The sequence below is a fragment of the Podarcis gaigeae genome (genome assembly GCF_964106915.1).
Source record: "Podarcis gaigeae genome assembly, chromosome: 14".
Lineage (NCBI taxonomy): Eukaryota > Metazoa > Chordata > Lepidosauria > Squamata > Lacertidae > Podarcis > Podarcis gaigeae.
The window spans coordinates 16,944,027-16,958,875 of NC_139690.1; the positions used below are offsets into that span (position 1 = coordinate 16,944,027).

The 14,849-nt window shown below is 43.9% G+C and overlaps 1 protein-coding gene across 11 annotated transcripts in view; it reads right to left on the reverse strand.

Annotated features, from left to right (window-relative positions):
* IL16 (interleukin 16) overlaps positions 1 to 14,849 on the reverse strand; it is a 61,071-nt gene that overhangs the window by 13,010 nt on the left and 33,212 nt on the right. For 6 of the 11 annotated variants that reach the window (XM_083712453.1, XM_083712447.1, XM_083712455.1 and 3 more), the window contains 7 exons: positions 14,443 to 14,557; positions 13,397 to 13,470; positions 12,495 to 12,708; positions 10,889 to 11,006; positions 7,095 to 7,227; positions 3,618 to 3,705; positions 1,725 to 2,206 (listed from right to left, as the gene is read on the reverse strand). In XM_083712453.1, the coding sequence (XP_083568579.1) occupies positions 1,725 to 2,206; positions 3,618 to 3,705; positions 7,095 to 7,227; positions 10,889 to 11,006; positions 12,495 to 12,708; positions 13,397 to 13,470; positions 14,443 to 14,557 (1,224 nt within the window). Of the gene's footprint in view, positions 1 to 1,724; positions 2,207 to 3,617; positions 3,706 to 7,094; positions 7,228 to 10,888; positions 11,007 to 12,494; positions 12,712 to 13,396; positions 13,471 to 14,442; positions 14,558 to 14,849 lie in introns of all 11 variants that reach the window. The other 5 variants (XM_083712448.1, XM_083712445.1, XM_083712450.1 and 2 more) reach the window with 1 other exon arrangement.

The following is a 14,849-nucleotide window of genomic DNA, read 5'->3' on the forward strand; positions in this document are numbered from 1 at the left end:
GTTGCACAAAAACTACATTCTCTGCACCCACAAGCTGGCCCCTGCTCTCTAGAATGGCGGCGAAACATTTACGCTGGGATTCCTAAGGAAGAATGAACCGATAATTAAGGATGCCTCCAGATTGTCAATATTTTCTGACAAGGATTCAAGTGCATTCTGGGAAATTTAGGGTTGTGCAATTAAAGTGGATTACAGCTCAGAATAGGCAGATACGTCCTTTTTTGTTTTGTTTTGTTTCTCCCAGCTTCTCATTCCTTCAGTCATCAATTCTCCACATTTCTACATCAGTTTAGATTTGTTTTTAAAGTCCTCGTGAAAATTTGTCAGCGTAATTTGTCAGGATTTCTCTTAATATGTGCCTTTGCAAGCAATTTCCCCTAATGCAGTGCATTTTAATTTCACTAATGTATGTATTATTATCTACACTTTCCCCAATTTACACAAATTTTGTAGACATTTGGTTGGAGAACTGCATCACAAAATTCAGCTTCAAAGGACGGATGTGGTTCCTGTTTGCATATTGTGTAGGAACGTGCAAATTACATACGAGCACATTAAAATCTCAATCACACCAAATTTCTCCCCATGCCTAATTTAAACTGTTCTACTGTCCTAACACAATGAATCCACTTTTTAAAAAATGACTTTCTGCAGTTAGCAAAGTGACAAGGATATGCATTGAAAAGTGTGGAATGAACAAATTACTGAGTGGGAAGATTTAGAAACACTCCACAAGAAAATCAAGATAAATACAAGATGACTACTCACAGTCATATAACAGCCCTGCAAACAAATCAAAATGAATTACCCAATAAAGACTGAATATGATTGAACGTTTACATAAACTTGTTAGGATGAATGAATGAATAAGGGATGTTGCAATTCGACATCTGCAAGGCACCAGTTTGGGGAGGAAGGATCTAAAGCAGCCTCAAACTCAGCCTCCAGATGTTTTTGGCCTACAACTCTCATGATCCCTAGCTAGCAGGACTAGTGGTCAAGGATGATAGGAATTGTAGTCTCAAAACATCTGGAGGGCCAAGTTTGAGGAAGCCTGATCTAAAGCAGGGTTTCCCAAACTTGGGTCTCCAGCTGGTTTTGGACTACAACTCCGCAACTAGCAGGAACAGTGATCAGGATGATGGGAATTGTAGTCCAAAAACTGCTGGAGACCCAAGTTTGGGAAACCCTGATCTAAGGGGTTACCCTTCCTCAGTGACTTATAGGGTTAAATATCTGTGGATGCTACTGGTGCATATTTGAAGGGTGGAAGACCAAAAATCATACCTACAATTTTTACCATAATTGGTGTTTGTTTTTTAATCATTCTGCAGCATTTCATAAGTTCTTGCAAAACTTTGTACCAGTGATATATTTGTTTTGCTTGCTTTGCATATATGCTACCTGGTACTTTCCATTGTTAAGCTCATGCTATCTAAAAACTACTGTAGTTCCTTTTTCACTGAAGCTTTGTATACTTGTGCAAATGTACCAGAAGAAGCGTGCACTCACAGTTCTCTTAGGTAAATTTGCTTTTAAATGTGAGCAGAATTGAATTTTTCCCCAGCTTACCCATTGACATCACTTCTGCCCAGTGAAAGTGGACCTTCTTCCTAGTCCGAGAGTCATTGCTCTTAGAAGGTGTGGATTTTACCAGGGAGGTATAATCCGCACCTTTAAGACTCTTATTTTTGTTGGCTTCATTCTCTGGGAAGTTGTCTTACCTGAGCGTTGGAAGGAGGTGGGCTCCCGTCCCCTTGCAGCTTGGGCTTCTCTTTCGCTTCCCTGCTCGCCTGCTTGCTGTTGGTGCAGTCCTGCTTGAAATATTTCCTCGGCGGAGGTTTGGGCTTTGAGGACCTGGGTTTCCTAACAAGGATCTCTGCCGACCTTTTTGTATTTTGCAAGAGGTGACTGGCTTCTTTCAACATTGGTGGAGAGGAATCCTTCTCCAGGCTTGTTCTAGAGGAAGAATACAAGGAGCCAGGCTGTCTTGTAATCGGTGCATCAATGCTGTGTCCTTTTTCTTTCATATCAGCCAGCTGGTAAGGAAGGCCATTGCCACATGATGGCCTGGGGTTGTAACTGCTGTCGCTGCTGGAACGGATCATAAGCTTTTGGGAGCGGTGGCTGGAATGAGCATTATTCCTCTCTGAGTATTTTTCACATGGAGGTCTCTTGTGCCAGCTGTTCTCCAGGCTTTTAACACCTGCATTCAAAAAAAACCAACAACAGTTTTTGAGTGAGGAATAAGACAATAACCAGAATCTAAAAACCCACACAACTAATTCTGTGCACCTGAAGAAGCTCTGGAGTTATTCCAAAACCACAACAGCTTCCCTGCATAAGCTGCACTTTAAATAAAAGAAATAAAAAACAACCCCAAACCCTCTGGATGACTGCAAATTTCAAACCTACATGGCAAACCCAGTGCTTTTTTTCTGGAAAAAGGATGGGGAAACTCACTACAAAGTTTGTTTGTTTTGTTGCAGGCCCAGTCACAGTGCACCCCCCCCCCCCACAAAGCAGAGGAAAAACCTGTACAGCTGCAAACTATAAACATTTCCAAACCATATTTTCAAAAGATCTGCTTACTCGGTGTCTCTGGTGACAAATATGTGACAAAAAGACACCACTCTGCTGCAAAGTCCAGCAGGTCTCAGTGGCTCTTCAAAGAACTCCCATCTGATGAGCCTTATGGAGCCAGTTCATCATGGGATATGATTAATAATAATAATAAATGTTATTTATACCCCGCCCTCCCCAGCCAAGACTGGGCTCAGGGCGGCTGACATCAGGTATAAAAACAATTCATTGAAATACAACTTAAAAACAAGATTAAAATACGACATTAAAACATTAAAATGCAGCCTCATTTCAGTAGAAACTCAAATCAAAAACTTGGGGGGGGGGGATAAAAACGTCAAGTCTTCACCAAGGCCAACTATCCAGACTGGTCCTACGTGGGCCAGAAAAAAGCCAGGGAAGTCCCCAAATAGGAGTTCCATCACAGAAAGAGAAAGGAAAAAGGAAAGAGGGGGCGGGGATCAAGTTGATTCCAAGCCAAAGGCCAGGCGGAACAACTCTGTCTTACAGGCCCTACAGAAAGAATTCAGATCTTGGAGTTGAAAAGGCCCTGGCTCTAGTTGAGGCTAATCTGACCTCCTTAGGGCCCGGGACCTCTAGGGTATTACTATTTATGGACCTTAAGGTCCTCCGTGGGGCATACTGGGAGAGGCGGTCCCATAGGTACGAGGGTCCCAGGCGTGATTAAGGCTCCTTCCACCCTTTCGGTGTGATTAAGCAGGCAGCCCCCAGCAGGCGGATGATTAAAGATTTTCTAACAGTGGTCCGAATTCTCTCCCACAAACATGTTTCGTTAGGAAAGCCTGGGATCTAGAGTGATGCTCCTCTGCCCAGCGGTGGTCCTGATATCTGATATTGCCAAACTCTAGAACTTTCAGGGGTGAAGGCCCACCACATATGATAGCAGGACCGTCTGGAGTGACCTCCCCTCCAAAAAATGGGGGAGATGGACTTCAAGATACGATTCAAGTGGGCCAGCGTCAGAAAATGCATTCAATTTTTAATAAATTCTAAACCAATTGGGATTTCCTTACCTTCTGTCCGCCACTGGTACCTCTCCCTTTCAAATTTGTTGCTCTCCACCGCTTGTGAAATAGCCTCCTTTAGCTGCTGTTCAGAAACCTACAAAATGTCACAGATCACAGAGCTACTTGTGGAAGCTGGAAAGTTTGGCTAAAGACTGAATCTGGTTCCCTTTTCCTGAATACCTTTCTTACACAAAGGAGTCCCTTTTCACTCTAGTTTCTGTTGGCCGTTTTATCAATTTTCTTTTTGTGATTTCTGAAGCACGGCTCCCCGCCCCCCTTCATTTTTTTGCCCACAGTGTATTGACTTATTTTTTGCTTCAGAAATCATGGAATCATAGAATTCTAGCACTGGAAAAGACAGTGAGGATCATCTAGTCCAACCCCCTGCAATGCAGGAATCTTCCGCCTAACGTGGAACTCAAACCCAGAACCCTGAGGTTAAGAGTCTCATGTTCTACAAATGGAACTAAGCTGAAATAGCACAGTAGAGCAACAGAGACATCACATGAGGTCAATTACTACATAGCTTGGCTCAAAGAGTATGTAGGAGGTTTGGGTTTTTTTAATGCTGTATTTGACCTGATACTTGCAGCATACATAAAACCCAGAGAGTTGTATCTAGCTCAGTTCTACTCAGAGTAAACCCACTAAAATTTATAAGACTAAAATGTTGTTGTTTAGTTGTGTCCGACCCTTTGTGACCCCATGGACCAGAGCACGCCAGGCATTCCTGTCTTCCACTGCCTCCCGCAGTTTGGTCAAACTCATATTAGTAGCTTTGAGACTAAAATAGCCATGTCTATTACTTTCAATGGGTCTACTCTGAATAGCACTAACACCAGATAAATATCTGTCTTGATAAGAGGGTGTCTTTTGGTGACATACAGCATTTCCTTTTCCTGCCACCTACATTTTGGGGACCCTGAAACTTGAACTGTTATGGGGGCCCCTTCACAACCAGCAACAAGGTCTGGGTAGCCACCATTATGTTCTTCAGTTGGGTTGTTCCACAACAGATCACAATTTTTAAAAAAGAAAAGAGCTACCACATCTCTGATTAAAACTGCTGTACTGGATTATCTTGCAAGTCAAAGTCACTGTTGTGAATAAAAATTACCTGGGTGAAATATACTCGGAGTCGAGAGTGGATTTCATGCTCTTTATTCAGCTCATAGTGGTGAGGAGGAATGGAAGTTCCCCCACAATATCTGCTTTATCTACATTATTTACACAATGGGCTGCACGTGATTGGCTAATTCCAGGATTCTCCTGTAGGCCAATCAGGTTGTGGATTCACTTCCACCTAGAGCTGGATTGGGTGGCTCCTGCGGACCAATCAGACTGCTGCATTTTGGATCCTATTGTTCTAGGACCAATCAGACTGCTGCATGTTGGATCCTATTAAACTCAGTACATAACACTAGGCCTTATAGTTTTTGTGTTACTGCGACATTCTGCCTTTACAACATCTGCACTACTGACTCTCAGACTTTGTTGTTGTTGATATATATGTACCATAAAAAGTTAATCAGTTTGAGATGTGAGACTCAAACTGGGTTTACTAGACCAAAAATTGTTAAGCAATGTGGACTCAAGTTGCTTCTAGGGCCCCACCAGGATTGGGGCTCCCTAAGCTTAAACTTCATTAGTTTCAAAGTAGATCCATTCCTGGCCACCTGCTATCAAGACTCAAAATGTCTTATATATATAGATTGCTAGGAAACAATTTTAAAGTGAAATCATTTGAATAACTGCTTTCTTTTTTTACATCCAGGAAGCTAAAAGCCACCAGATGACAACATGTAAAGCATTTGAGCTGCTGCTTAATGGCACTTCACTCTCGAGGATTAAAGACATACAGTAAATGCAAATGACTGTACATAAACCCTGAGCACTTACATTTTAAAGGGGAAAAAGACGCTGCGAAGAACACCCAATTTGCAGTAGAAGAAAAGCTTCACCTTTTCCACATCCACCACATAGACTTGTAGAGTTGGAAGAGGTCCCAAGGACCATCTAGTCCAAACCCCCTGCATGCAGGAATTTCAATGAAAGCATCCATGACAGATGGCCACCCAACCTCTGCTTAAAAACCTCCAATCTTAGCTCCTTTGCTTCTTCTCCATCATGGGGGTTCCCAATGCATGTTGTTAGCAACCCTATGAGGGTAAAAGCATCTGGAGAGCAACTCCTTTGGAAGGTAGTGCAACCTCCTCCTTTGGAGGTTTGTAAGCAGAGGTTGGATGGGCATTCTGCCTTGTATGATCTAGTTCAGAGTCTGCATTGCAGGGAAACACTGGTCTGCAAGTGGTCCAACTGGAGAACATGCTTGACCAAAGGTGTCATGGGCTCTGAAGATGCTCGAACTCAGGGAGAAACATGCTAAGAGGAAGGCACACTTGGCAAATCCACATTGTGATCAACTCCTGCCCAGAAACCTGTGTCCCCACTGTGGAAGGACGTGTGGGTCCAGAATTGGCCTCCACAGTGACTTGCGGACTCATTGTTGAAACCGTGTTTATGGAAGACAATCTTACTCGGCTACAAGTGATCGCCAAAGAAGAAAGAAGAAGAAGGACTAGATTACCCTTGGCGGTCCATTCCAACTCTACAATTCTACAATTTTATGACTACAACCACCACCTCCAATGGTTGGCTAAGTTGGCTGGGGGATCTGATGAGAGTTGTCGGTCTATCAAGGTTGATGATCTCTGGGCTCTTTGTGAGCCTGCCCCATATGGCATCCCACCAGGGCCAGATTTAGGTTTGATGAGGCCCTAAGCTACTGAAGGTAATGGGGCCCTTTCTATGTCCAGCTGCCCTTTGTAAACAACAAATTGTCACTTTTTTGTGTTGAATATATACGATATGGTAATTTATGGACCTAATAGGTATCTAAAGCCATTTGCACCTAACAAAATACAGTGGTACCTTGGGTTAAAGATGCTTCAGGTTACAGACACTTCAGGTTAAAGACTCCGCTAACCCAGAAATAGTACCTCGGGTTAAAAACTTTGCTTCAGGATGAGAACAGAAATTGCGCGGTGGCAGTGAAGCAGCAGCGGGAGGCCCCATTACTGGTACCTCAGGTTAAGAACAGTTTCAGGTTAAGAACGAACCTCCAGAACGAAATAAGTTCTTAACCCGAGGTATCACTGTATGTATTTTATCAAAGTACATCCAGTTTTCCCCCCCTTTAAATTTTTTGGGGGCCCCAAGAGAGTGGGGCCCTAAGCTATAGCTTGTTTAGCTTATACGTAAATCCGGCACTGTATCCCACCAGAACTGCAGTTGGGATATCTTCCTAAGCAATAAAGAGTTAAATCCAGGCCTGGACTATCAATGCCACGCCAAACCCAGGCTGTCCAATGGGGCCTCTTAGACAGGAAGAGCTATAAAAGGTAACAAGGTTTTCCCGGTTGTGACTCCAGGGCTCAGTCCTGACACTCAAGCATCATCAGAACATGGAAGCTTCAAGCTTACCTGAGGATCAGGGTGTCTGCTGATGATAATCTGCACAGCGCCAGGATTGCAATGACTTAAAACTGCATGGACCTCATTGAGCGACATGTTTTGGACCGAGGCCTCGTTGATTTCCACTATTTCATCTCCGCACCTTCCAAAATGGATAGGGGGAAAAATTATATATTTCAATCCGGAAGCCAAGATGTGATTATTTATTTTAGCAGACATTTACAGACCCTCCAAATGTCCCTGTTTTCAAAGAACAGGCCCGGATTTACAGAAGCCATGGATTTAAGCTTGTCAGTGCAACTTCCCCACTGCTTTGCCAAACGTAAGAGTTCTTTGGTCAATAGCAACACAAGTGGAGGGCAGTTCAGTGGTTTTATTAAATAGCAGACTTGAATACATGCACAAATGGCAGCCTTTTAAGAAAAAATAGTATAGCATGAACAAGATAAACTACTTCCCCATTCTGCTATTGGGAACACCAGCAACTGATAATGCAGACCCTCCAAGTGTCCCTATTTTCAAGGGACAGTCCTGGATTTACAGAAGCCGTCCCGGTTTCTGATTTGATCCTGGAATGTCCCCCTTTTCCTTAGGACGTCCCTGTTTTCATCGGAGAAATGTAGGACGATATGGAGTTATGTGACCCCTGAGCCAAGGAGATTACTAACTATACAGCCTTTAGAGGATATCTGAAGGCATCTGTTTTTAATGTTTTAGGTTACCCTGCAGATAGGCAGGGTATAAATAATAAAATTATTATTATTATTATGGAATAGGACGTCCCTATTTTCTTCAGGGAAATGCTAGAGGGTATGCATTTACTATTGATGGCCTAAATCAGGGCGGTCCAACTTTTCATACCAAGTGAGCCACAACAGTACTTTAACCCAGAACCTAGGGGCCACACACAGCCTTGTTGTGTGTGGAGGTGAAGAGCAAGGCAAAAATTTGTTTTTGTTTTTTTCAAAAAGACTTTTAATTATACTTTTCAAATTTAAACATTTCATTAGTTTTGCAATCAATTTCGCATTTCAAAATTTGACTTCCTTCCCCCTCTTTCTGTGGTTCCTTAAATTTATTTTTTTAATATCTTCTGCATATCCAAATTCATTCGACTTGCTCATTTAATTATCTACTGCAAATATATACTCTTATAAGACTGCAGGTTGTGACAATAATCCTGCTAATGTTTTTTTATCTGTTTACAATTTATCTGTAAATATTCAATAAACCATTTCCATTCTTTTATAAAAAGTTTGTTATCTTGATTTCTCATTCTTCTGGTAGGTTTTGCCATTTCTCCACATTCCATAAGTTTTTGTATCCATTCTTCCTTTACTGGGACTTCTACTTCTTTCCACTTTGGGGTAAGTAACGTTCTTGCTGCTGTAGTAGCATACATAAATAAATTTCTGTACAATTTAGGTAGTTCTGTCCCACAAGGCCAAAATTTGATGCTCCAGTTTGTTAAGGGTGCTGAGGGATGTTAAGGTAAAGGGACCCCTGACCATTAGGTCCAGTCATGGCCGACTACTATTTGTCTCACAGAGCTACAATTCGCTTTGTGTCAACCCCTCTTCCCAGGGAACTCTGTGAATTGTAGCTCTGTGGCGGGAAAAGGAGCCTCCTAACAACTCTCAGTGCCCTTAAGAAACTACAGCTCCCAGAATTCTTTGGGGGTAGCCATGGTGGGTCCCAGAATTCTTTGGGGGGAGCCATGGTGGGTTAAAGTGGTATTATCGTGCTTTAAATGTATGGTGTAAATGTGGCTTAGGTGGCCTACAATATACAGTATTTTTCTATGTATAAGACAATGCTTTTTGCTTAAAAAAATAGGGAAAGATTGAGTGTCATCTTATACAAGGATACTGAATGCGGGGGGACGGGGACGTGTGATTAATGGCAGCAGAAAGCAGGAGATTGGCAGCGGTGACTGGGTGGGTGATTAGCTTGCTGACGATTAGCTGTGGCTGTGACAATTGGGCAGGCGATTGGCGATTGGCGGCTGTGGCAAGTGGACGGGTGGGTTGTTGGTGGCAGTGAGCAAGCAGACAATTGGTGGCTGCGGCGAGGTGTGCGATTGGCAGTGGCTGCGGCAAGCGATTGGCAGTGGTGGGCATACAGGTGAGCGATTGGTGGAAGTGACCTCCCCCACCCCCCAAAAAGCTAATTTCTTAATTTTGGGTTTTAAAAAAAATAGGGGTCATCTTATACATGGGGGCATCTTATACACGGAAAAATATGGTAATTCTATTTTCCTCCCTTTTAGTCTCTCAGTCTGTAATGGGGCAGAGGGAGTTAGAATTAGGTTGCAAATGGCTATGTCCCAGAGGACTGCCCGCCCAGGAGAATATCCCTGAAATACACAGCGTGTGGAAGTCGTGGAGGTCTGAAGCACCTGTTCCTCCTTCACACTTGGGTGACTTTTACAAACTTTCTTCTGATGCGCCTTTAGCTGCAACCAGACCTGCGGTGTGTGATTTGTCAAGAGTGTTGCACCCACAGTTTCCTTCCTGCTTGCTTGCTTAGCCTGGCCTTTCACTTTGGGAGTAGGGGGGTGAGTGTTGCTTAAACACTTCCAGCTTAACCACAGAAGGCTGAAAGAGCAATGTGGTCCAAGCCCTTCATGGTATATGCAGCACAATTTAGCTTGCTAATGTGCAGCTTCTCATACCATTCTAGGAAGTGTGCACGTGGTTTTTAAAAACACCGGCAGTTGGGGCGGTTTGAGAGTGGTTGCTCTGTTGTCCCTAGAAAATGTGTGTGTGTTACGTACAGAGGCTGTTTTGGAGTCAGTCCGGTGCAAGATTGTTGTGTAGACATGCCCTTATCACTGCCATGTGTGTGGAAGGGAAGTGGGGCTGACACCATCAGTTTTGAGGTTCTCGTATTAATTTACCTTGGTTCTCAAATGCCTTGGTACTCAGACAACTCAATGGTCTCGTTAGATCAGGCATCCCCAAACTCAGCCCTCCAGATGTTTTGAGACTACAGTTCCCATCATCCCTGACCACTGGTCCTGTTAGCTAGGGATGATGGGAGTTGTAGTCCCAAATCTGGAGGGCCAAGTTTGGGGATGCTTGCGTTAGATAGTAAAATTCATGTTAAATTGCTGTTTTAGGGGTTGTTTTTAAAAATCTGGAACGGATTAATCCATTTTGCATTACTTTTATGGGAAAGTGTGCTTTGGTTTTGGAACGGACTTCCAGAATGGATTAAGTTTGAGAACCAAGGTACCACTGTAGAAGGCCCTTTAACAGCTTGGGCCCAAGACTATCTAATCACTGAGGTCTTGGGGAGGGGGTCTCTGTCCTCCATGGCTCAGGTGCATGATTCATAAGTGTGCATTCCGTGTTGTGGACCAGGCCTGTGCAGTCCCCTTCCGACTGAGATTGTACAGGCCCCTTCCTTGCTGAACTTAAGTGCAAATCAAATACTTTCTGATTCCAGTAGGTGTTTAATGTTCAGTTTTATGCTGACTTTTTGATGTTTTATTCTGTGTAGTGTATTGTTTATGTATGTCACTTAGAAATGCTAACAGTTAAGCAGTATGTCAATGCCTAAAATGAATAAATGAAAATCGACTGCAAGTATGGGGCCATCTTTTCTCTTCATATTTTCTGTAATTAGATTTCCTCATGTATTTTTTTTCAACTGCAGCCCAACAGTTAGTGGCTGCCTTCTAAAGAGATGTGAATATTCTCTCTCTCTCTCTCTCTCTCTCTCTCTCTCTCTCTCTCTCACACACACACACACACACACACACACACATCTGCTGTTGAAGCTATTCAGTCTCAACATACCTGAGCCTTCCATCCATGTGAGCTACAGAGCCTGGAGAGAGGGCATGAATGAATATTCCTGATATACACTGAAAATAAGGGATGCTGCATAATCCGATGCCCAAACCCACGCCAGCCTCTGAGGAAAATATATCAGAAAGATGCAAAACAAAGACAATCTGTTATGTTTTTTGAATTATATAAACTGTCATTAGATGAAAACTTTGAAAATTAGATTGGTTTCTTCCCTTTCTGTCTAAATCGGGTGTGGGGAACATCAGGTTTGGGGGCCAGATGTGGCCATCTGGGTCTCTCTATCCCTTCCTGCCTTTGGGACTATCCCTACTCTTGAGGCCACACCCCTCCTTCCCAGATCCCACCCCTCAGTGGCCCTCCTCCTTGCTGCCTTGGAGTGTTTTTGCCTTGCTGGAAGTGCCTTTAAAATGTGAGGTTGGTGCTTGCCTGGCTGGAGAGATTTGTGCATGTAGGGACACCCATCATTTGCATGGCCAGAATGTCTACTGTATAAAGCAGGCATAGGCAAACTCGGCTCTCCAGATGTTTTGAGACTACAATTCCCATCATCCCTGACCACTGGTCCTGTTAGCTAGGGGTGATGGGTCCCAAAACATCTGGAGGGCTGAGTTTGCCTGTGCCTGGTATAAAGGAAGGAGTCACATCTGTTGCTCAGCCCACTTTTGAAAACTGACATTTGGAAATTACGTTTAAGATGTCCTCACCCCTTTATAAACACTGGCAATTTCCCCCTCACCTTGCTCTACTCCTCTCAGTAGACTATGACTTATTAAATCTGTTTTGGGGCAAATACTTGGCACCCCCACACACACCCAAAGGGGGAGTTGTATCCAACTACTCAGGGACGCGGGTGGCGCTGTGGGTTAAACTACAGAGCCTAGGACTTGCTGATCAGAAGGTCGGCAGTTCGAATCCCCGCAACGGGGTGAGCTCCCGTTGCTTGGTCCCTGCTCCTGCCAACCTAGCAGTTTGAAAGCACATCAAAGTGCAAGTAGATAAATAGGTACCGCTCTGGCGGGAGGGTAAACAGCGTTTCTGTGCGCTGCTCTGGTTCGCCAGAAGAGGCTTAGTCATGCTGGCCAAATGACCCGGAAGCTGTACGCCAGCTCCCTCGGCCAATAAAGCAAAATGAGCGCTGCAACCCCAGAGTCAGCCACGACTGGACCTAATGGTCAGGGGTTCCTTTACCTTTTATCCAACTACTCAGAGTAGACCCCACTGAAATCAATAGACTTATGTTAGCCAAGACCATTCATTTCGATGGACTTAAAAATTATGGAAGTAGTATTCTAAAAGATCTGGAGAGCACAATGTTGGCTACATGGAATTAAATCATACTTGAATTCAGGGGTAGCCAACATTGTGCCCTCCAGGTCTTTTAGGATACTACTTCCATAATTTTTGACCATTGGCCATGCTGGCTGGGCCTGATGGGAGCTATAGTCCACAACATGTGGAGGACACCTCCCTGGCTATCCCAATTCAGTTGAATTCAATGCCCAGGAAAGATCACCAATTTGGGGAAAGCCTTCCAAGGGAACGCAGAGCTGCTGCTTCTGTTCCCTTGTGCTCTGTTACTTCTAACACTCACCTTTCTTGAGGGAAACTTCCATAATGATCCTGTTGTTGGGGTTGGCAGAGTTCAAGGGGAAAGTGGTGCCTTCCGAGCCAAAGGAGCTGTTCTCCTTGGTGATAGACATGCTGGTGCTCAGAGAACGGCAGAGATGGGAGGATAAGTAGCTTGCGGCAGAATGTGGGGTGCTGAGGCTTGTCCGGACCGTGAGTGTAAGAAGACCTTTCTTGGCCTGCTAGAAACAAGGAAGCAACATGAGTTGTGTGTGTATTGTTTATAAAGAGAGAGGCAATGGGGCAGACCCAAACATTGGGCAGAGTGAGGCAGCTGCCCCAGGGAACAGATTGGGGGGAATGAAAGAACAGCGAATTGTTGGGTTACTTGATTTAGTATTCTTGTGTTTTTTGCTGCCTGGAAAGCGGGAGAAAGTGCTTGTGCCATTTTCTGGCTCCACTGCAAACAAATCTGTTCTTTTATATTTTTCTCTGTTTCTCAATTCTCCCATCTTATGTTCCAGTGTCCACATTTTCAGGTCAGTTGCTGATTTATTTTTTTTAAGTCCTCCTGAAAATTCAGCAGCATTTTAGTGTGCATTTGGTCTAATAAACACATTTTTGTATGCTGCTTTCACTAATATTTTCATTTTTATGCACGCTTCCCTCTCCCCCCAGTATACAGGTTTTGGTACTCATTACTTGGCTGGCAAAATGCACTGCAAAATTCAGAGATGCGCAACTTTTGAAGAACAGCTGTGTTTCAGTTTGCATATTTTTTTCAGAAAGTGTGAATAAGATCACATTTCTGTTTCAACCCTAGTCCTGAGTGCCAAACTAACTTGGATGACCTTCTGTACTCTGCACCATGACCTGAGTGCATGTGTTGGGCAAGGGGAGGGGCAGGACTTCAGAGATGGACGTAACCTTGAATTTCTGCAGAGCTTCGTGATGTGTGAGTCCGTGCATTGATTCTCCATTCAGTTCTAGGATTTCATCCCCTGTTAATTGAAAGAAATAATCCTGTTAGAGAGCCTTAGCTTTGTTTATATGCAACACCATCGCTCCAATAGATGTCACAAACGAAGATTCCAAGCCATTGTGCATTTTCAGTTTCCACTCAGCATAAATGAGTATGCACACACACAAACAAACAAACACACTGCAAAGAAGATGCAGTGCACAACAGGATGTATTTATTCTATTTCACAGTTACCCACTTGTTGCGTGTCAAAGCCCCAAGCCACCCCCATGAGAATAAAGGACACAGAATTTTAGGTTGGTGTTAATGGGCAAAATTTAGGCTACAACTTTATTGGTTACAGAATGTGAGCGGTATTGGCTTAGGCATTGGCATCAACAGACTATATCTGACTCCTGCCCGCCTTGCAGGGAGTCTGGTAAGGGTAAACCACCAGTAGAGGGAGCCTCGCCAATGTGGATCGACTCAAGCACCCCCTTGGTTCCCGCTGGGGTCGTGGCATGGCCCTAGCCCCTCCCCAGGCTTCGGACGAGATCCACACCCCTGGATCCCTTTAACGGAATACCCCAAGCATGGAATACCCCTGAGCGGGTAATGGCCACACCTCCCCTCCCCCACACCTCGCTATTCCAATGCCTAACCGCCAAACCTTACCAAGTTGTGACAATTGCTACGAGGTAGGTAAAAACTAAGTGGCCGGTGCCAATTTGCCAAGTGGGAAAAGTCCTACCAGGCCCCTTAACAGCGACCAACTGAAGTCCATAGCAAGGCCAATGACGCAACCTGAACAAAGGTTGTGGGTCACAAACAAAGATTAAAAACCATTGTGTATTTTCAGTTTCCACTCAGTATAAATGAGTGTGCGCACACAAACAAACACACTGCAAGAAGATGCAATGCACAACAGGATGTCTTTATTCTATTTCACAGATACCCACTTGTTATAAAAAGAAAAGGCCAGTCTGCATATACAGAAGCAAAGTTCTCCCACCTTCTTGCAGCCTTCCATCTGCGGCGGCAGCTCCTCCAGGAAAGATAGTCTTCACATATATGCCAATGGGGCCATAAATACTGTCTTTGCCACCCACAATGCTGAAACCAAGGCCCTAAGGGGAGGATGCATGGGGAACATGTTTAGTTGATGAAACAGTTTTAAAAAGGCTTTCCCAATTAAATGTAAATGCTGCACATTACAAAGGTCTTGCCATTATTTTATTTTATATTTTGGCCAAAGTTCTTGAGCTTTCTTTATCTTTGCCCAAAGTTGTTTTTGAGCTCAAAAAAATCGAAGTTTTCCAGCTATTTTTATGGAAATTCGCCAAAATCTGCACTTCCGACATGGGTTGCCATAAATCCAGATTTTACCAAATCCCAGCTATGTCTGGGAAATTCCATATG